This window comes from Strix aluco, chromosome 3 (genome assembly GCF_031877795.1).
Source record: "Strix aluco isolate bStrAlu1 chromosome 3, bStrAlu1.hap1, whole genome shotgun sequence".
NCBI lineage: Eukaryota > Metazoa > Chordata > Aves > Strigiformes > Strigidae > Strix > Strix aluco.
The window spans coordinates 3,038,368-3,059,401 of NC_133933.1; the positions used below are offsets into that span (position 1 = coordinate 3,038,368).

General features: G+C 35.2%; 1 protein-coding gene across 15 annotated transcripts in view; it reads right to left on the minus strand.

Annotated features, from left to right (window-relative positions):
* Window positions 1-21,034, minus strand: part of USP34 (ubiquitin specific peptidase 34) — a 146,051-nt gene that overhangs the window by 78,762 nt on the left and 46,255 nt on the right. For 14 of the 15 annotated variants that reach the window (XM_074817148.1, XM_074817139.1, XM_074817138.1 and 11 more), the window contains 12 exons: window positions 18,280-18,341; window positions 9,995-10,076; window positions 9,814-9,906; window positions 7,492-7,617; window positions 6,967-7,096; window positions 6,344-6,379; window positions 5,813-5,943; window positions 4,637-5,253; window positions 3,954-4,168; window positions 2,126-2,241; window positions 1,915-2,042; window positions 676-765 (listed from right to left, as the gene is read on the minus strand). In XM_074817148.1, coding sequence (XP_074673249.1) covers window positions 676-765; window positions 1,915-2,042; window positions 2,126-2,241; window positions 3,954-4,168; window positions 4,637-5,253; window positions 5,813-5,943; window positions 6,344-6,379; window positions 6,967-7,096; window positions 7,492-7,617; window positions 9,814-9,906; window positions 9,995-10,076; window positions 18,280-18,341 — 1,826 coding nt within the window. The remainder of the gene's footprint in view (window positions 1-675; window positions 766-1,914; window positions 2,043-2,125; window positions 2,242-3,953; window positions 4,169-4,636; window positions 5,254-5,812; window positions 5,944-6,343; window positions 6,380-6,966; window positions 7,097-7,491; window positions 7,618-9,813; window positions 9,907-9,994; window positions 10,077-18,279; window positions 18,342-21,034) is intronic. The other variant, XM_074817140.1, reaches the window with a different exon arrangement.

Sequence of the window (21,034 nt, forward strand, 5' to 3'; positions counted from 1 at the left end):
TTCCTTGTCATCCATAAGGCTCCACAATGTTGTTATTTTCAGGCATAGGACTGACAGAACACTCCCTTTTGAGACCATGAAAACTGTTCTAAAGGCCCTAATTCAGAAAAAGTCTAAGCCAAAACTCAGAACTGGACATATATTTAAATGTCATGTCAAAAAAGCCAAGAAAAACTGATAATCACTGTAATCTTTGCCAGAAGTTCCAGTAGTTTGTTCTCTATAGTTAGACCAGCTAGTTATATGGTTTGTTCTAGTAAGAAATGCTATACTATGTATCTTCAGATTTCAAAGGTTTTCTTACAAACCAAATTTTTTATTACTGAGAGCATTTGATACACAATCAGAACAGAATGATGCAACACCAAGTTATTACAACCTTTTACAATATACTGTAAGTGGATTTTTAGTACTGTCTGCAAGTCCTTTGGGATTTAATGGGGAGGGTGTGTTATAATAAAGTCTTCACCTCAGTTATGACAGTAATGTGTATGATGAAGAAATCTAGGCCTGACTGATTAGACAAGCTCATACATCTCGACAAATGCAACAGACAGATGATAACCCCAGGTCATTATTAATTTGGACCACAGTAAAGGAGCGAGCTTTGCAGCAGTCCCCTAAAATGTCATCCCTTCTGTTGGCTTAGTCTGTTGGGGACAGGGGGCTACTTACATTGTTATCCAATGTGTATCATAACTGCTCCCAAATTGTTGAAACGTACCAAACAGCTTTGGAAGAAGACGAAGTGAAACTACTACTGATCTAAAGGAGAAAGAGAAAAATGATGACAACGTGTGATTGTTACAAACTTAAAATAGTCAGTTGTAAAGTTACTTCGAGAAGCTCTGGTTCCGTGAGCAAAGAGGCTAACTGAAAGCACTGTAAACACCCGTGTGAAATTTACCATCAGGTCAGCCAATAAGTCTTCTGAATCTGAACCACACACACTTCAAATTCTTTACATGCAATACCTTGGACACACAGCTGTTGGACAAGTGTAAAAATAAAACAGTATACCTTTTCCTTATTAAAAATGGCTTAAATTTCAAGAGATAAATTCTTATTTTTGAGTTTCATAAAACTTATCTTTTGAAATTTCAGCAAAATGAGTATGGTTTATTCTACAAACAGATGACAGCAGAAATAAATCTGCCCCAAACTCATTACAGACACAAGTAGGTGTGTATTCTAAGACAACCATCTAGGAAAACTCAAAAAGTGCACGTAATGGAACATTTGTACCACTGATGTGTACCTTCACATTTATTTTATTAATTAATATCTCGGCATACTTGTAACTCATCTTGCAAATACAGTTCTTCTCAAAGAGGTAACAACATAATACTACAGGTGATGTCCAGCAGTTGATTGATTGTATCACCAAAATAAATTCCACTTCTGCCAGTCTGCACAATCTGTACAATCTCACAGCTTTGGCTGGTATTAAAACAAGTTATCTGAGGTCAAGGTATTACTTCTACCTCCAGCTGCTTCTTCACAGAAGTTAGGCCCCACAACAGACTTGGTGGAAAATAAACTTGTCTGCTCCTCAGCCCCTTGCATGTAAAATCTAAATATTCAGTTTAAAATGCTTAGGCTAAGGCACTTGACCTTGCACTCAACTGGCTAAGATGTGGACCCGATTTTACCAAATGGTAGGAAAGCAGTAACCTCTGGCAGAAGGGAGAACAGACAAATGCAACAAGATGAGAAATTCAGGACACTGATAGAATAGAAAAATGGAACATCAGATACATCCATAACACCTTGAAAACTATTTTTATACTTTCGCTTTTGTCTGGTTTAACTTATCTTCCTATAAAATGAAATGACCGTTATAGACAACTTATATTTCCTATACGTTGCAAAAGTAGATACATGTAAAAACAGATAATTTATGATTCAAGTTACCTGTTGTTTGCTAAATTTTCTAAGCAGCCTTCAATAAATCTCATTCGAATCTGTCTGTCAGTGAACCAGCATACTAAAGAACAGAGCAGCTTCTCTGCTTCATTTATTAACCCTTCAGAGAGATGAATCTACAGCAAGTAGAAAGAAAGGTCACTGAATAGTATATATTTATTTTCTTTTAAAAAATATTCTTTTCTGGTATTCAACTTACTGCATCTTCATCCTGGACCAGATCCCACAAAAGGGTATTTCCTTTCTTACAAACATTATCCAAATTAATGTCCGTCACCGCATTGCTATTATATTGATGTTTATGAACTGCTGGTCCTGAACAAAATATAAAGACCGTTATTGAATAAATAGAAGGAACTATCTAATCTGAGCATTATTCTCTAAGTGCATGAATAACGACATGCTTTATTGGTAAACTTGGCTAAAGTGCATACAACAACATTGTAATTGCAGCCTTTCTTCACACATGGGTTCTTAGAAGACAAAATACTATGACCATACAAGAAGTCAACAGGGCAGTTAAGCCAGTATTCGGCTAATGGCAAGGTGCAATAAAAAGAGCACTTAAGAATTGCAGATGCAGGTGCAATTGCCTTTTAGGTTAATTAGATTTAATTCATAGTGCAATTAAAATATTTCTTAAGTCTTTCTGTAGTGCTGTGGTCCAAAGGGAGGTATCTTTATAACTACCATGGTTGGAAAGCAAGAGAAGCACATTTCAATAAGTTCCCCTCATACTGCACGACCTCTTATGTCTAACTAAAAAACAGGAAGAACACCACCCTTCTTTATATACAATAGAGTATCAAAGCGCATGATTTTAGAAACCCATCATGTTTTCATAAACACTGATAGACATTTTCCTTCTTCTGTGTGGCCACAGCTGGCACCATTCATTTATCTACTATTTGATACTATTTTCATGTAACAGCAAAGTCAAGTAGAAAATTTAGACTGCGTGCAGAACACTGTAATTATTTGCACGTGCAAGACTAGAGGTGTCAAAAATAATCTGCACTGAAGGCCTCATGCTCAAACAATAATTTAGATCATCAGTAAGATGTGTAATATCTATGGAAAATATTGAAAAAATATGCTGATTTACAGCATGTTTTAACTACAAAGTTTTAGTAGTTTATTCCAACTCTGTAGTGTAGGAAAAAATCCTTCCAAATTTTCAATGTCAGGCTGAAATTATAACTCAGTTCCACATAACAAGAAATGTTAAGCCTAAAGAAAAAGGAGACTTCTTACTCAACTGTGTTTCAGGAAAAGATATAAATAGTTCTGGTTTTACTGTCTGCTGGAAGATAGCAAAACTTGCTTCTGCCAGACCAGTGAAGAAAAATGTCAAACCTTCACTAACCATACCCTCCATTATATTTAAAAGGAGGATAAAACAGAAAATAAAGCTGCCACAATAGCATATGGAAAGATAATATAATTCCTGAGGAGTGTTTTAGTAGCATCTTAAATTGCACCCTGAAGTAAACTAGAGCATTTGGCAGTGTAAGATGAAATAGCACTAAATGCCCTTTAAGGCAAGCTGCCTAAGATATCAAGTTATATTTTAACTCATTTTTCCAAAATTATCCTCTGTACAGACCATTATGGTTAATTCATTTAAGATGACAAATGTATGAAATCACAATAAGATCCACCCACCAGAAGAAAAATCGCATAATGTTTCAGAGAAAAAAAAAAACCCCTCGTATTTCAGTACCACCTCTCGTTACTTTAATAACTGATTCGAAAAAACATTTGCTAGGCTCTTTAGTGCCTTTAAAAGCTCCAGCAGAAATGGGGGGGAGGGGGGCACTGTAAAAAGGTAAACAGAGCTACATCTAATGTGATAAAAAATAATCTCTTTGAGAAGCAGTAAAATCTCAGTAGTTACCGTGGTTTCTTTGGGCAAATACGTATGGTTAAAATAATTTGATTATTTTAATGATTGGAGTCTAATTCAAAATTATATAAAACTGAGTTAGAAGTATAATGGTTTTCTGTTTTCTTTTTCTCTCTCTTACCTTGACTAAGATGTTCGTGGTAGATAGAAGCAAGGTTAGGAAGGTGCTGCTGAAGATGAGATGTTAGCTCAGCATGTGAATTAATCTGTACAAGCTCTTCTTCACAGCCAGACTCTTCCCCATCAAAATCAGCCATATTTTTCTCTGATTTTGCACTGACTTGGGAACTACTGCAACTGACATCATCTGCACTTAGCATATCATCAACCATATGCCTGTAAAAGAAGATTATTAGAATGGACAATATCAAAGAACAAGTTGTTTATAGCAGACTACAAGTGAGTAGACATCTCCCTAAAGCTAAAGTCAGGATGAATCATCTGTCTGAACAACAGACCTTCATATGAATTTGAAAAACAATTACAGATAAATTGAAGGTCTCACTATCACGATGATTGTGCTGACTTCTTTCATGTTAACTAAATACAGCATTTTCCAAAACATTTTTAACATTTTCTTAAATGTTGTCTTATTTACCTAACACAAAAACTACAAAAACTTAAATTAGATGTTAACAAAGCAGATTACTGTGTAACTAGGCAAGATAACTATCATTTCTGTTAGACAAAATTATCCTGAACTATAGAAAAAATGTCCATACAAATTTTTGCCCAAACGTAATATTTTGCTACCACTTTTATTTCTGTTATAGAAGGAATCCGAAGAAATGTCAGGCTACCTACCCGTCGTGGTGATGGTGGTGGTGATGGTGGTGGTGGTGATGTTGTGGCCCAATGAACTGTCGACAGTTAAATAATTCATTTCCAATAGTTTCCCCAAGGAAGTCCCCTGTGTGAGTTATACAAGAATCCTGAGACCCTTGTGAAATGTGAGCAGCGCTCATTTCCCCTGCCATATCATGCTCTGCATCCTCAGCATGAGAACAAGCGTCTAGCATTCTAATTCGATTATCCACTGGTGTCACAGAGTCAGTGTTAAAAACGTGGTCCTTTCCTGCCCCATTATTTGCACCACTCCTCTCCGAAGGCCCTTGTGAATCTCCCAGACAAATGCCTGTTTGTGATTCCAGTTTCCTGCTTCGTAGATCTGTGCTCCTACTGCTTTTCTGGGGATTATGACTCCTATCTTCTTCCTCTTCATCCTCCTCCTCTTTGAGAGCTTCAATATCTGCGATGTCTTCAGACTGCACCTCGCTGCCCGGGCTTCCGGCAGACTGGCTTGCGTGACTGGAGTTGGCCTCATTACTGGATCCATCACTGTGCCCACTGCTGCTACCAGGACCGCTACTGCCATCCTCACCGCTGTTGGCTGTCTCATCAGAGCTTCCTTGCATGGATTCCTGAAATTATTTTTTTTTAAGATTGGTGGAAAAATAAAACACCACTGAAAATACATAATCAACATCATCATCATTCAAACATCATTCTTCATTTATGAGGCAGTCTGTCAAATCTACAAATTTTCCTTCATTCCTTCTCAGTTTGGTTGCCAATGACAAAATGCTCTGAGCAAGATTCAGATTTAATAATTCAATTTTTGCATTACCTTATTTGTAACAGGGTATATGTGCAGGCTTTGCACATACACACAGTCACAGTGTGACACAAACAATATGTCATGCAAACCCTTACTAAGAGATTAATCTAACTGAAATACAATTTAAATGCAGGGCTCTGTTTGTTTGAGGTGGTTTTTTGTAGCACACTTGTTCACAGGCAAAGTATAGTATATTCTATGTAAACTGCACAGAACATAAGTAAATATTCTAGCTACCCACCATCCTGCTGCAGGTAAGCATACATGCAACGTACCTGCTCAGGATTTGAAATGATTACAGAAAAAAAATAACAGGCAACTCAGTAACAAAATTCGCAGACTAAGATTTACGCTCGTATTACCTCTGTATCTGAAAGTCGTTGCTGTACATGTTTTGTTCTGTTAATAAGCTGTTCCTCCATTTCAATATCACTGCCTCCACTCTGATGGGTGTCACTGTTGTCACTGCTCTGAGGGCTTGCTGCTGGTGACCCTAGTTCAAAACCACATTTCCGAGTTACTTTGTTATATATATTAATTAGAACGTAACAGCATTACATAAATGTGCCTCAAATGTTGAACACAACAGCATTCTTCCTACAAACTGCTGAACAGGGGATGTAACTCAAACAATCCATGTACCTAAACACTAAAAATTTCGTTTAGAACACTGAGCATTTTACTACAAAATTTGTATTCTGATGTCTCTTTTGTATACAAGCACAGCCATGTGAATTTCCTAGATACTACACAAAATATAAGTTTCCTTTGACTTTTCAGAAAAACATAACTGCAGACTTTTACTAGTTGTTCTATTCAAACTCAATAGCTGTAGAAAAACACTATAGTATCCAATGTATCAGACTGTGGTGTACTTCTAAAACTATACTTACAAGGTGAAGGGGCTGCTCTTCTGAGCTCCTCTTCTTCTGAAGGAAAAAAGCAGGATGGAAAAATAAGTGACTAAAAAGCTTTTTGTCAGCATATAGTTGTCCATGATTCATAAAAATCAGCAGTAGGAAAAGAAAGGGAAACTACAGTAAAATGGCTTGGCAGCACCTTTAGTAATGACTGTGGGGAAATACACAGTCAAGTAAAAAAAAAAAACCAAAAACCAAAAAACCCAGAATAGCATGTAATATCAAAAACTAGGTAAAAATTAGATAAGCTTTTTGTAAGATTTTATGTCCCTATGTAAGTTACAGATGTTCAGCAGAACAAAAATAGTTAACTGATGAGTTATGGACCATCCTCTGAATTTAAAAAACAAAACCAAAAACATATGACTTTAGATACACAAACAGAATTGATCTGAAATAGAAAGCTTCCCAGATGTGCTCACAAACTTCTAATGCTTTTGTCTTTATCCTCAACTTCTGCTTGAAAAATATGCCAGCATGACACTTTTTAAAAATACTTCAAGTAGAAAGTTCTATACATCCTTTTTGTCCAAAGACAACAAGGAGACTATGAAAATTAAAAATTTAACTACCAGATCTATTAGAAAACCACATACCTTTTTTGTTTCCCATGGGTAGATTGGTACTCAGTAAAGATGCAAAAGAGCTTTGTTTTGACAGCTGAGCCTTAGCTGCTAGTGCATTATTCCACAGTGCTTTTATAAGCATTGATGCCAAATACAAGGTCTATAAGTAAAACCAGGTAACAGAGCCGTTAAGGAGCAGCAGGTTTTGTAAACAAGTATTCACTGCTAATCCTTCTATATGCCAATACTACAGTTCATCAAAATAAACGAATGCACAAAATAATGTTGTATGAAACACTTTTTAACTTCAGACATTAAGTTAAAATCTATCAGTGGTTGTGCAGTCTTCAAAAATTTCTGAAAAAGATTATAATGCAAAAGTCAAAAAAGGCCTCCTTGAAGAAATATGACAACTTTACTCAGTTTCCTCTCTTACGCATTAGTGAATATTACTTTTATACGCATTCCTTTAGAAAGACAAATCCATGATGTCTGTTTAATATACTAGTGTAATTTCTTTTCTCATTACAGTGATTTTGTCCGCCTTGCCTTTACCTGTTCAGTGTGAGCACTTGGATGAAGAGTCGAGACTAGGTTAAGAAGATGTCTAAGTGGGACAGGGTCCAAGTTTTTGATCAAAGAGGGAAACAAGTCATGTATGTAACGACTGCAATGCTTTAGCTACAAAGTACAAACAACAAACAGAGAAGATAGCAGAAACAGCAAAATAAACTTTAAAAAAAAATTTTCAAAGACTGATAAAACTGCAGCAATTAAACATCTTTGCACAAATTCTCAGGAAGCACTTTTCCAGTTATTCCAAACTACATCAGACTTGCAATTTTGACTAAACTTAATTTTTACATTGTAAAGCATGTTAAGTTTAGTGACATCAGATGTAACATTATCTGCCTTAGTTCCAGTTCTACGAGATTTGGTGAAAAGAAGAACTGGAAGTTTATTTGGTATTTTAACTTAAATATAACTTCTAAAATACTGCTGTATATGCTAAATCCTGAGCAAAATAATATTTGCAACAATTACCCTATTAACAGTGGTAAATACCAATAAGGACATTACGGGCTACTATGAGACTGAAAGAACAGACTGTGTGAACTGTGTGAGGATTACTTATAATTCTTTTGTCTTTCCAGTAATGGATGTCAAAAAATACCACAACGTGTTTAGCTAACTACTCTATTTACACATTAAAGTGACAGTACTCCTGTTTCCTCTTAGGTTAAATGCTGCTTTTCATAGTCACTCTAAGGGTTTCATTATGTTTGTAAGGATATTGATATTCAAAAAATAAAATAATGGTTACAGGAAGCTTCCAGAAAAAAACATTCTTGATGTTGGTTACCACATATGCACCTCAAAAGGGTTTTTTTCATTCTTTATTTTATTTTGCCTTCCTGGCATATAAAATATCCATGTCAGCAGTTTATGGGGTACAAGCCATCTTTCACAGGATTCAAACTGGAATGAAATTATGTGGGTTCTTATACAAGGATGCGTTTAAACATCTTGAGATACATTTTGTCAAAAAGTTAGTTTAAGAAGTGGAAAATATATTCTTTAAGGCCTTCTATTCTTTCAGTCAAAGATGTCAGCCTTTTAAACAATATTAGATGTCTAAACCTTTTACAGGAAGTGATCAGAACATACTTAATTCTGATATCAAATATATATATTTTTAAAATATCAGTATGTCAAAATGAACATGTGAACTGTAAAAGAATTATCACATTTGGGTAATTATATCAAGTTCTTAAAATAGTATCACAGAAAAATCCAGAGGTCTAACACTAGTGAGCTACTGTATGTGTAAAAACATCAAGGAAGGTAAAATATGGCTTTAAAAATCTAAGTGAAATAAGTAATTAATAATTACTTTGACACAGAAAATTGTTGGAGTCTATCAGAGTGAATGCTGTTATAATGAGCATTTAATAACATACCAGCTGCATGTTACAACGACAAGGGACTACAGAGGTTTCAGAATGTGTACACAGTAGTATTTGACTGACAAATTAGAGAAATATTGAACACATTAAAAAAACCTCTTCAAATTCTAGCTTGTATAAAAGTATGTTCCTTATAACTGTTCAAAAAGATCAATTTTATTTCTCTGACCTTCGTTTTGAGTGTATTCTTCCGAAAAACTGACACTGAAACCTTTTTTTTTTCCTGGTATTTGGTTGTTTTGTTTGTTTGTTTTTAAATAATAAAGGCAGAATGAAACCATGGAAAACCAGTTTCCACACCAGGAAATCGAAATGTCTACTATATTCAAATCCTCTAAATAAAAAAACCTCACAACCTAAAATATAAAGCATATTAATCCATTAAAAGTAGCAAACAAATATATCTTTCTAAAGGAAAAAAAGCCTATCAGAGTTTCCAGGTTTACCAAGCAAAAAATAAAAATCTACAGAAGGCACTGAGATGTAACACCAGCACTGTAGCACAGCTGTAAACTTCACTGCCACAATTCTCACTGAATTGTTCCCACCAGGAGTAACAGAAATGGAAGTCACAATACATAGGAGCAAGGCGATTTAGCATAATAGTAAAAATACTACATCTACCCTACAATCTTCATCCTCATTCTTAGTGAAAGCACTTATGTCCCTGCTATACAACTTCATTTTTTTCTTGTACAAAAGTAGCTGAGGTGAATTTTTGTATTTAATTAAAAAAAAAAAAAAATCAGTAATTGTGGCAGTTACCTAACTTAAAACTTTGGTCAGCAAAACACTCAGACAGACAGACAAGAAAAATTAAGAAACTTAACTTTAAGAATGTAAAACCAAATCAAGTTGCCGTTTTCTACTTTTTTTATCACTTCTGCAATTATAAAAATTTTATATATACCTGTGCTGCAGCCCAAATACAGTCTATATGTTGAGTACTAAGTCTCCCTTCAGCTGCAAGAAAGTTCAGAATCACTTGGCACTGTTTGATGATCTGCAAAGTGAGAACACATTGAGGAAAGATTTACTAGAACAAGAAGTTACTCCTCCATGTTTATACTGAACAATAATTTTATACAAACCTCAATATGTAAATTTGGTCCAAAAATGTGCTCAACTACATTGTTGCTGATAAGCCAGTCTGCAAGCTCTTTTGCAATTGATCTAAGGGTGGAAAAAGAGTGCAAATATATGTAAAATTATCTGCCTATACACTGTGCTCTTCCTTAGCACAGCGTGTCTTTCAAATTAGTATCTGTGATTGTAGTAAGCATACAAAAACTTTTTTCAACTCAAAGCATCCTCAACATTCATACATTCAGGTAGGAAGCAAATGATTTCCCTATTTTTTTCTTTAGCTGGAAGACTAATGCCAAGTATCAACATTTCCCTCTCACCCCTCTGGATCATTAGCCAACATGTAATCAACAATTCTACCAATTTTATTAGTTAATTGAGCTCAACAGATCACCTGCAGACCACTTTCAAAGACCTCACAGGTAAGACTTTGATAAACACTGCTGTTTAACCCAATTTTATAATGAAATTCCAGAACTATTGAGTTCACAAATATAACTAAAGGTAGGAGTGATAAAATTATTTTTTTTTTAAAGAAAACCACTTAAATATTTTTAGATTCTCTTGCATAAAAAGCAACTGATACAGATTTAAAAACCTACGTTTTACATGGTCATACTTACACAGATGGAGCATACAGATATTTCAAAATCCTCACTTTGTTTCATCCATAGCAATAGGGAACTTTACCCACTGCCAACCCATAAGCAAACATTCGAACAGAACAGGACAAGGAAACTGAATTTTCCAAAACAGAAGTTGAACTTCCAGAAAGGACAGCCCTGTCTGGAAACTGGTGCATAAGCTCCTTTCTATTCCATCCTTTCAAGCAAAGGTTTGTTTACCCAGATTTTGGCACCAGAAGCAATTAGAGGACATCACAGTATTTAAAGCACTGCCTGTAGTTTAAATGGCCCTAGAATAAAAGCGCTCTGTTTCACAAGGAGGAGAAGGATGGGAGGGAGGGGGTGTCTTAGAGGACTACAGGAAGAATTATTTTTACCACTGCTATCTGTGTCACATTTATGGTCACTATTAAAATTCCAGGATTGCCAATCTTTATAATCCACCATAAGAAAACAAGATTCTTCGGGTAAAAAGCGATTGCCTTTGTAGGTTTTCCAAACACGATTCAAACAGGATTTCAAACAGGATTCCAGTTCATCAACTGTTCTGAATTGCCTGATCCTTATGGATGAATTCAACATAGTTCACATTACTCAACACAACCCATTCCTATACTGTCCTATTCTAATTCCAGGACATGGGGAATTAAACATTTTTATATTGTTCAAAAAAGATAACGTCCCTTAACATTTAAGTAATAACTGGCTTGCAAGGTACAACAACTTACCAACAGTATCATTTATGGCTTATTAATAAATTCATTCTCATACTATAAAGTCAGTTTGTTAGGGTATCTGCTCAATGAGTGATAAAAAAAGATAAGCCAGGTCTGTTCCATGCAATCCCACTCTGCTTAACTTCCTACAGCCTCACTTCAAAATAAAACCAAAACCCAACCCCCAACACCCCAAAGATCCCTACCCCAAACCAAACTTTGGAGCATGCACATTACAGACTCATTCAGGACTTGGATTTCTGTCTAATAAAATCTGAGGTAAGACCTTTTCGCATGTGAGCTGTGATTCTGCAGATTTTACAGAAAAAGGAACTTACTATTCATTTGAATATATGCTACTTTAGCAACAAACATGGCGCTAAAAAAGGCTCTTGAACACCTGCCTCCATGCTGACAAGCACAAGTGACCACAGTGGCACTGCTCGTATAGCTCAAGAGACTATAGCTGTTACTTTTCGTCAGACAGCTGGTAGACTTGATATCTCAAAATCACCTTAAATCAAAAGTGCCCAACTCTCACTCTGAAAACTAAATGCAGCCTGCAAAAAAGTTCCTTCAACTTAGGGCGTATTTGCCCGCAGCTTCTTATGGCTTTACATTGCTTCCCCTTGCTGTGGGCTGAAGTGCTCCCTGCTACATGACCAAAATATAAGCAGAAAGCCTCATACTTGGCATTTTTCACAAAGAAAAGGTAGACAGATCTGGTCACATGAGTGAACATATGCCTACTAGATGCAGGAGACCTGAATGGATGCACTTCTGGTTATGAAATGGGAAAAAAATCATGACATATGGTCCTCCGTAAGAGGCAAAAGCCTTAAGACCTGAGTCATAAGTCAATGGAGGTAATTTTCTGGGACTGCTGAATTTCTTCTTGGATCTGAATTTTGAAACCTACAGCTTTCAGAATGAATCCCAGATAAACACTGCTAGATTGACTAGGCGATGTTGATATGAAAGGACATACTCCTCAGTGTGTCTCTTTAAACCAAATACTTCTGCTAGTGCCACAATGTCCATTAGACACTGTATCCAGAGTCCTATGTTGCATTTTAGCTACTCCAAAGCAAAGAACAAAAACTTTCTTATAGAGTGAGTTCTTTCACATTTTATTAAATTAGTATGGCAGTCATTAATCATGTTACTTACTATCTTGAATCTGCAACATTTTTCTTCTGAGAAATAATGGATTATTCTTTTAAAGGAATGCCTTTTTAATGGATGTAGTCTCAGCGGTAAAAACCTCTTTATCCTACTGCGGAGCTCAACTGTGATATGACATCTCAGATTTCTGAAGGTAAACATTCATTTGATATGGATTTGTTGAGGATGACCAAAAACAAGAGAATACTTGTGAAAGACAGAATGCAGCCTTTGTTTCCCAGAGAGAATTGTTCCTCCCAGAAAGTTTTGCTGAGGGCACACTGCCTTTTAAATGATGAAGTTATTACCAGCACTAAATATTTTGTTCTCTGATATACTAAGAAATACATTTATGATAGCAGATTCAAGGATTCATCAAAGAGAGCTAATTTCAGTGTAATTGAAGGATGTCTGATTTACTTCCTAAACACTTCCATTTCAGGAAAGGTTTTTTTCGTCCAGTGGTTTTCCAGTTCCTTGATAAGTTCATCACTTTCAAACCCAGTGAATACCTTAACTCACAAGCAATACCAGAACTTCATATAAATAAAAATAAACTGCTAGTCTATAAATAAATTAACCTATGATTTAAGTTTGTATGTTGTCACTTATCCCATTTTTACTTGAATAATTATCTAAAGCCCTGTAGCCTTGAGAAATTACTGATACACTCGAGTTCATAAGAATTCACTGAGCTCTGAGTTGCCCCGATAAGCAGGGCAACCTAGAATAACTTTTTATTAAAAGATTTAAAGTATAATTTTTAATATTTTTCAATGCAGTTTAATTTTGATTTCTAGCTATGTTAAAATTTCTTTCAGATAGCCTGTAGCTTTTGTAATTCAAAGGTATTTTTTCATAGAGCAATTTGCAAATTATTATATGACTATTACTATACAATACCGCTACAATTCAGGCAACTTAAGAGTAAAAATATGCTCAAATTTTCTTTTAAAAGACGTTCTTCAAAAGGTTATAGAAAAATTCTCCTCCTTCATGCTGAAGGAAACGGTGAGAGTGAAAAACATGCATTATGATCAAAGTACAGATACGCTTTTTCCTCTAACACAAAAGTAGCAGTACAAAGAAAGGTTTTACAAATGAGATATCTATGTCATACAGACCTCAGTAGTAAGAACATTCACCTTGATAGTAACACGTATTAGCTATTTTTCATGGATTTAGTAATTGGGACAGCAGGAGGAAAAGTCATTTAAAGAACATGATACTCTCTCTGAGTGAGTGTTGTGGGTGAGGGAGGAGGAGATGAGAATGAAAAAGGTAGCAGCTACTCTAGTTTAATTGTCTCTAAATCTTTCTCACACTGGAAATCTACACAACATATTGGGCTCCACGATCTCTAGACTTAATCAATTTCCCCCTAGACTTTTAATTTAAGTTCACTGACAATTCATGCCTGTCAAGAATAACTGTTTCACTTCCAAGAAATGAAACTCAAGCACTTGTAACATCAGTTTCCCCAGGCATTCCATGAGACTGTGGGGAAGAGTGGAAGCGATGAAGTTTCTGATACAACCTGATGTTGTGAAGTGTACTTACAAAAGGCAAGTACTAGAGCTTGAATTTTGTTCATTATTGTTAAAAAAAAAACCAACCAAAACCAAACTACTGGAAAGAAACTACAGTTTATGTATTTTCCCGGTAGGTCAAAGAATGCCCCTCTATAAGAGGACTGGGTTAAAGTCCTAGAAGCATTTTAAGCTAAGGCTGTGGTGCAATACTTGGTAGCCACATGATGACCCAGATCCAGGAACAAATTCCACAGCAAAATAACCCCTCCAGAGAAAACCTTGTTTATCCGACCAGTCAATTCCCAACATAATTCATCACGCAGCTACAAAAACACACCAGCTCAGTACTGGATATAACAGCAAGTCAGCAACATCACTGAAAAATATAATATAAAACCTTAAAAGAAAAAAATGTAGAAATATAACGAGCAGCTTGCAAAGGATGAAGACTAACATTTCTTCACAAAATCACTGAAATAGCATCCACAACATAACAACGGATGGGAAACACTGATCTCAACTGTTTAGGATCAGAAATGCAAAGAGGATACAGCAGGCACCTTCCCAACCCACATTCAAGCACATGTTTTTGTTTATGAGGATGTATTCTCTTATTTGATGCTCCAAAACCACTGTGACATAATCTTGAATATTTATTAAACTATTGTGTAAGCCACTACAAAGGTGTACGCCACTAGAAAGAAACATTAGTGAGCTGATTGAAAAACTTTACTACTATTTTTTTCAGAGCAAATCTGAAAAGATCCCTGGATGTGGAAGAGAGAGAGGGGAAGAGGCATTGAAATGATGCTGCCATAAATTCAGTTGGTGAGCTTAGACAAAAATTGTGAAAGCAAGAGTTAACATGAGCTAAGAGAAGAGTGACAAAGGGAAAAAGCAATACAAAACTTGCAGTTTAATATCTCAATAAATAAGGAAAGAGAGGGAAAAGAAAGGAGAAGAAATAGTCCAGATCTTTCTGTTCATGGGTGAAAGGAATTTCGACACCTGAAATGACTCTGTAGGAAGCTTTTTAAGTGAGAGTAATCAAGTTTTTAAATAAGGTGGGAGGTTGTCTCAGCATCAACCTGAATTCTGAAACTCAAATTCTTGGCTACCTGTCAAGTGAAGAGCAAAACAAAGTATCTCTTTACACATGTTATTTCTACAAGCTGACCGTGCACTCATTAAGGCAAAACCCACCATTTTTCCCTCTCGTGGTCCAAAGAGCACCAAAAAAATCTTTCCGTCCCTGCAAGGCATGACCATTATTTACTAACCAACATCAGCAAAAGAGCTTTAGGAATCACTGTTCAAAGACTTGAAGACTCTTCTGTTCAGTCTCGTTATTTTTAGCTTCAATAGATTTCATACTCTTCAGTACCTTAGATTGCAAAGAATTTGATTCCACCTTAAAAGCCAGGAGTAGCTAAATTAAAAGTGTATGTCTGAGGGATACTACGAAGTTGAGCCACTAAGACATTGCCCATATCTGGACAATACGCATATTCGGTCACCACAAACCCTCAACTCTAGAGAAGACGGTCAAGTAAACTCAATTTAAAATGACACACAAATACCTACAGCTAGAAAACAGATTTCTCTGTCTTAGGTTTCTGCTGCTTTCAAGTGCAAATTGTGAAAGCCAGTGTTTTCCTAGACAGAAGATGCTTTAGCTTGCCCTACCACGGAAAAACTTGCAACCATGCAGATAAAGGCTACTGTTGCAAAATACTGGCTAAAAAATTCTGATGACACTTCCAAACAAAAGGGAAGAGCTAGGACTAACTGATAGCTCTTTTTTTTTTTTTTTTTAAAAAAAAGATACCTCCCACAAACCCACCTTATCAAGATACAGAAGGAGAAATCCCAAAGGTTGACAGTTCCAAATGCATCTGGAAAAGTCAAAACACATAATGGGGATGACCAGACATCATGCAAAACATCTTCCTTTGATAAATCTGCAGAGGCTGGAAAGGTACAAAATAAATCTTAAGACTTCCCTTCTCCACTAAGGAAAGAACTAGGAATGAAAAGCTTTCCTTTTGCTGCTCATTCAATCACTGCCAACTCCGTAAGTGCCTTCTTATCCAAAAATTTCTCATGAACGGAGTCTCTAATGAGAGGCAAGCTTTGTACTGAGCAAGCTGTAGAAGTGAGACATTTTCCCCATCCTTCTGTACCAGCCTTTTGTGGTTATACAGCTGGAAGAAATCAGTGATTTCAAAAGATATCTGAAGATGAGCAGCAATACTTGATACAGATTTGTACCCAACTTTTCAGGTAAAACACCAGAATGACTGGAATTCAGATTAAAAAAACATCACATACTACAAAAGTAGAAAAGAAGGTCTTCTGTTCGTGCTGCATTCCTTTCAAATGACAGGCTGTTTACAGATGCCCTTGCCAAGAAAGTAATATCCCAAATGAGAATTTGACAATTTCCTTCAGTTTTAAAATAACTCTGATGTTCTTGCATAGTACATCTGCTCTTCTGCAGGGAGATTTAAGCAACCTTCTCTTTTTCCCCTATTGATAACTTTCTTTTTTTACATTGGACACAGAAAATCAAACAGCTTTTTATTAAGTTTAACTGTCAAGACAACTTCTTGCTAGTATTCCTTAATTAGTTATTACTATTTAAAAACTACTTGGTTCACAATGTGTTTCAGAAGATAAACTAACCAAGAAACACCTCAGTTTCAGATTTTCAACATGAAGGAATTGGAAGAAATAGATAAAACTGATGTTTGGCATTCCCAGAGTAGCAAAATACACCATCAACTGGTAGTACAATATTGAAAGCAGCCCAGCGTGCTATGCTCCTGTAGTATCTACTTCTACTGCTACAGAACTAGAGGCTTTGGAAAAAACCCAACACGTCTCCCAGGGCACAAAATACATAAATAATAATTATATATATGTATACATTAGATTACTATGATAATGTATTATAATAAATGTGTGGTTACATTTATTACAATAATGCATTTTTTTTGAAATGCACATGAGCTTAATAATATAACATTCAGGTTTCATCAGATCATAGTAAGATATTTGTGTCATACGTGAGAATTCTTTCTTTTTTTCTGACACTATGTACCAAGATTTACTCTGCAATGAATAGATAGCATGGATTCATGTTCACCTATTGATTTAGTGACAAAGGACAAGAAAAAGTTGATCACAAGTGGTTATTTTTTTTTTATTTTCAAACCTTTAGGGAGGAAAAACTGCCTCTGATTCTCTATTTTTAAAATATCAACCTATTACCATATATTTCACTTCAAACGTTCAAGTTGTTATTTATATGCAAGCTACAGTATTGTGGTCTTCACTGCTGCCAGATTTCACTAAGCAGGTGTTAAAATAAGACCATCTATAACAGAACTACCGAGACAAAAAAGCATGCCAACTGCTGCTGTAACAGACTTCTCATTAATGAGGAAAAGATAGTGGAAAGTGTGTGTCTGTAGTGAGACAGATACGCACGCAGATACAATCCCCAAGATATATGTAAAAAGTATATCACACCCCAAGATAAATGTAAAGAATATATCACAAGTTGAATCCTAGATTTTATATACTTTGCCTATTATTTCAAAAGAACAGTTATTTCAACTACCTAAACACATAATTTTGTCTAAATTCTAGATAGTTCTAACGTTAAGTTTAGAGTTACGACAAAAATCAATACATTTCCTCACTGGCATACAACCCTACACATGAATCTTCTTGAAGATTTATGGCAGTCTCATTTACAATTGTTAAACACACCCGAATTATACAAATAAGGACTTTGAAGAAAAACAATAAAGAGCATAGCCTCACAGATGCAGTGGAGAAGTAGTAACAAGGCTGGGAGCCAGTGATGGCAAGACAAATCTTAGTTAACTAAATAATCAGGAGAAATGAGAAGACGGCAAAAATACTACTCGGATATGAATTAACTGGCTCTTATTTATACATCAGGATGAAAATAATGAATATAATGATAGGTATTTATTATTTCAGTATGTACATTTTTCTAATGGTTAACTTGACTCTATCTTTTAAGACAGCAGAAAAGCCAGAAACATTTAGAGACATTTTTAAAGTTACCATTTAAAACCATTTATTAAACTCCTGATTAGAATATTTCTAATAAATGCCTCAGATTATCACTACTCCCACTGTGTATAATCCGTAACAACAATACAGAACTGCAATCATATAGTGCACTTAAAATATTCATAGTAACGTTCCTACTTACGTTTCCGTGTCTGAAACTAATGACTCATTATTACACACATCATTGAAGGTATGAAGTTGGTTCTATAGTCAGAAAAAGGAAGAAAAAAATTAAAATTTTATCTAAATACTTTGTGAGGTAGTTTTCTTATATTTAAAACTAGTATTAATGACAGAAAACAAATTTTTCTAATATTTTCAATGTTTTTAAATAAACAGCTTTGACAAAAATTTGAACAGGCATTCTAGTAGGCAAGATGGATCAGTTTTCTTTTTAAATCAAACTTTCTTTCACTAAAGCAATTAAATTATGTTATAAAACTCCACCCACTCCAGAAATCAAAACAATGTGTGTAGCAGTCACTTTGCACACGAGTTTTTATGAGAAATGAAACACATACTCTGGAAATCAATGTTTTAGGATGAGCTTCTTCATTATTGTAACACTTACTACAACAGCAATGATTTCTTTCGACACCCTATCAGTGTTGAAAGTCTACAAAACTGGAGAGTGAAAATTAAGTATTTTTATATAAAATAAAGCTTTGAAAGGTATCTGAACAGATAAATTCAAGACATCACAGAGAAAAGAAAAGCCTGTTAAAGGTTTACATCTCTTTTCCATCCTCTTCCTCGGCATCAACTTTCCAGATACAAAGATGGCTCTGTATCCAATTCTTTCATGTACATAATATTTTAAAAAATATTTTAAATTATGTAATAAAACTTACTTGTCATCTTGTTATAAAAAAACTTAAAGATACAGTTTGTGAAATTCAAATTAAACTTGTTGCATAACTTGACAGAATATTTACTCTTTCCTTTCTTGAAACAAGTCTGGTGCATGCACTCTACCATTTGGGTGACAGCTAATCTCCTGCAGTCTTTATACAAACATTTATTGATGTCTAATCTCAACAATTTTCAGGGGTAAAAACGTTTTTGAAGAAACAAAATCGAAAATACGCATTAAAATTAGTGAGACATGAGAGCCTGATCACACAATTATTAATAGAATGGATACTTTCAAATTAAACATTTAGGCGTGGAAAAACAAGCGAACAGAACTTTCAGGAAGAAACTGTTATGACCAATTAGAATTAGGTCAAATAAAGAAGTGAAAGTTCACTGGCTTTTCTGAAGACTCATGCCCCAACCGAAAATGTTTCGAAAGGGATCCAAGAGTCACAGAGTACTGAACTGTTACTATCATCAATTTTAAATCCACGGTCACATGTTGATCCAAATTTCCCATACAAAATCCTTATCCAAAGGAATTTTGACAAAAGGTGTTCTTTTTCGTATTGGAATTTTCGAACAATTTTTACAGTAATTTCAACTACAGTCTTAGAATTCTGACACAACAGCACAAAACAAAGTACACATGGGATAGTGTTGCACCACCTTATTCTCACTCATTTACTAACATTTTTTTTTACTTCATGCTTCATTATCATGAAGTGCCAGCAGGAATAAAATACTTTTACAGTTTTTTACCATGTATGAAACATTGTCAGAAACTAAAGACGCCTGTGCCCAGACACTCAATTAATGTAACACAAATGTGTTAGTTATGAAGTACGACAAAGGCATAAAGTTTCCAGCAGAGGAAGCTGAGAACAAAAAGGCATCTCCCTAGCTAGTCCTGTCTCAAGACCCAGGCATCAAGGGTAATCAAACTTTCTACACAGGAAATCAATGCAAGAAGATTAAAGATGCACTGTTTTAAGTTTTGCACTGAATTTGTTCAGGAAAAACCTAACCATGCTGCATTTGCATTTGTACTAATGCACAGAACCAAATAAAAAGGGGTCGAAAAACTGAAAATGGAAGGATGGTCAGATCAGTTATGAGTATTCATTTTCACATACTGAAGTTCATCTGTAACTGGAAGGACAGGAAAACTTTCTGAGGGAATAGTTGAGAGAGAAGAGGGTATTTTGGAGCTGAACCACCTCAACAAATAACTGGGAGATGAAATCAAAGAGAACCAAGGTAACAACAAAAATAAACCTTCAGGTATATCTTCATTTACATTTTGCTGCTCTTTTCCGTAGCTATTTCCAACTTCATATTCAACCACTCAAGCTTTCACTTTACTAAAATTAACTTTCATCTGTCTGTCTTCAACCTTGTTTTGTAAATAAGAACTTTAGTCAGATGATATGACACATTATGTATATGCTACTCTTCAAGGGAGGCAAGTCTATATTTGGTGGTAAGCAAATATAATCCCTGTATGCCATACAGCATGTATTCTGTGAGTCTCAAGAGGTTCCACGAAACTGAAAGGTTTAATTTTAGGACTGGTCACATTAGCTGTCAGACAGGAAGGAAAAAAAAAAAAAAAAAAAAAAATCTCTTGGCAGACACAAATCAACACCTCCATGTTAGAAGACATTCATCTGTTTAGATTCACTGATATTTTTGGTCAAAGATTTCGGTCTCCATGAGAGCAAAAGTACATTTATCTTGCAGAAGGAATAATCAGGCAAGCCACAGAAATCATTTGACCCAATCTATTTTAGTCTTGATCTTGTGAGTTGAAATTAGAATCTGCATCTGAGTCAACCTTCCATATGAACTTTCAGAAGAAACTTTTCTTTGAAATAAACATATATTGAAAAGGCCGCACTTTAAAATATTTTGCACATAATTTGGATAAAAGTTTTATTTGAATCTTCATGTCTATTTGCAAATGAAATGATCAATTGCTTCAAGGCTAAGCGCTCAACTTTTGTCAGATGAAAGCCCAGGAAAGAACAAAATTTTGCAGT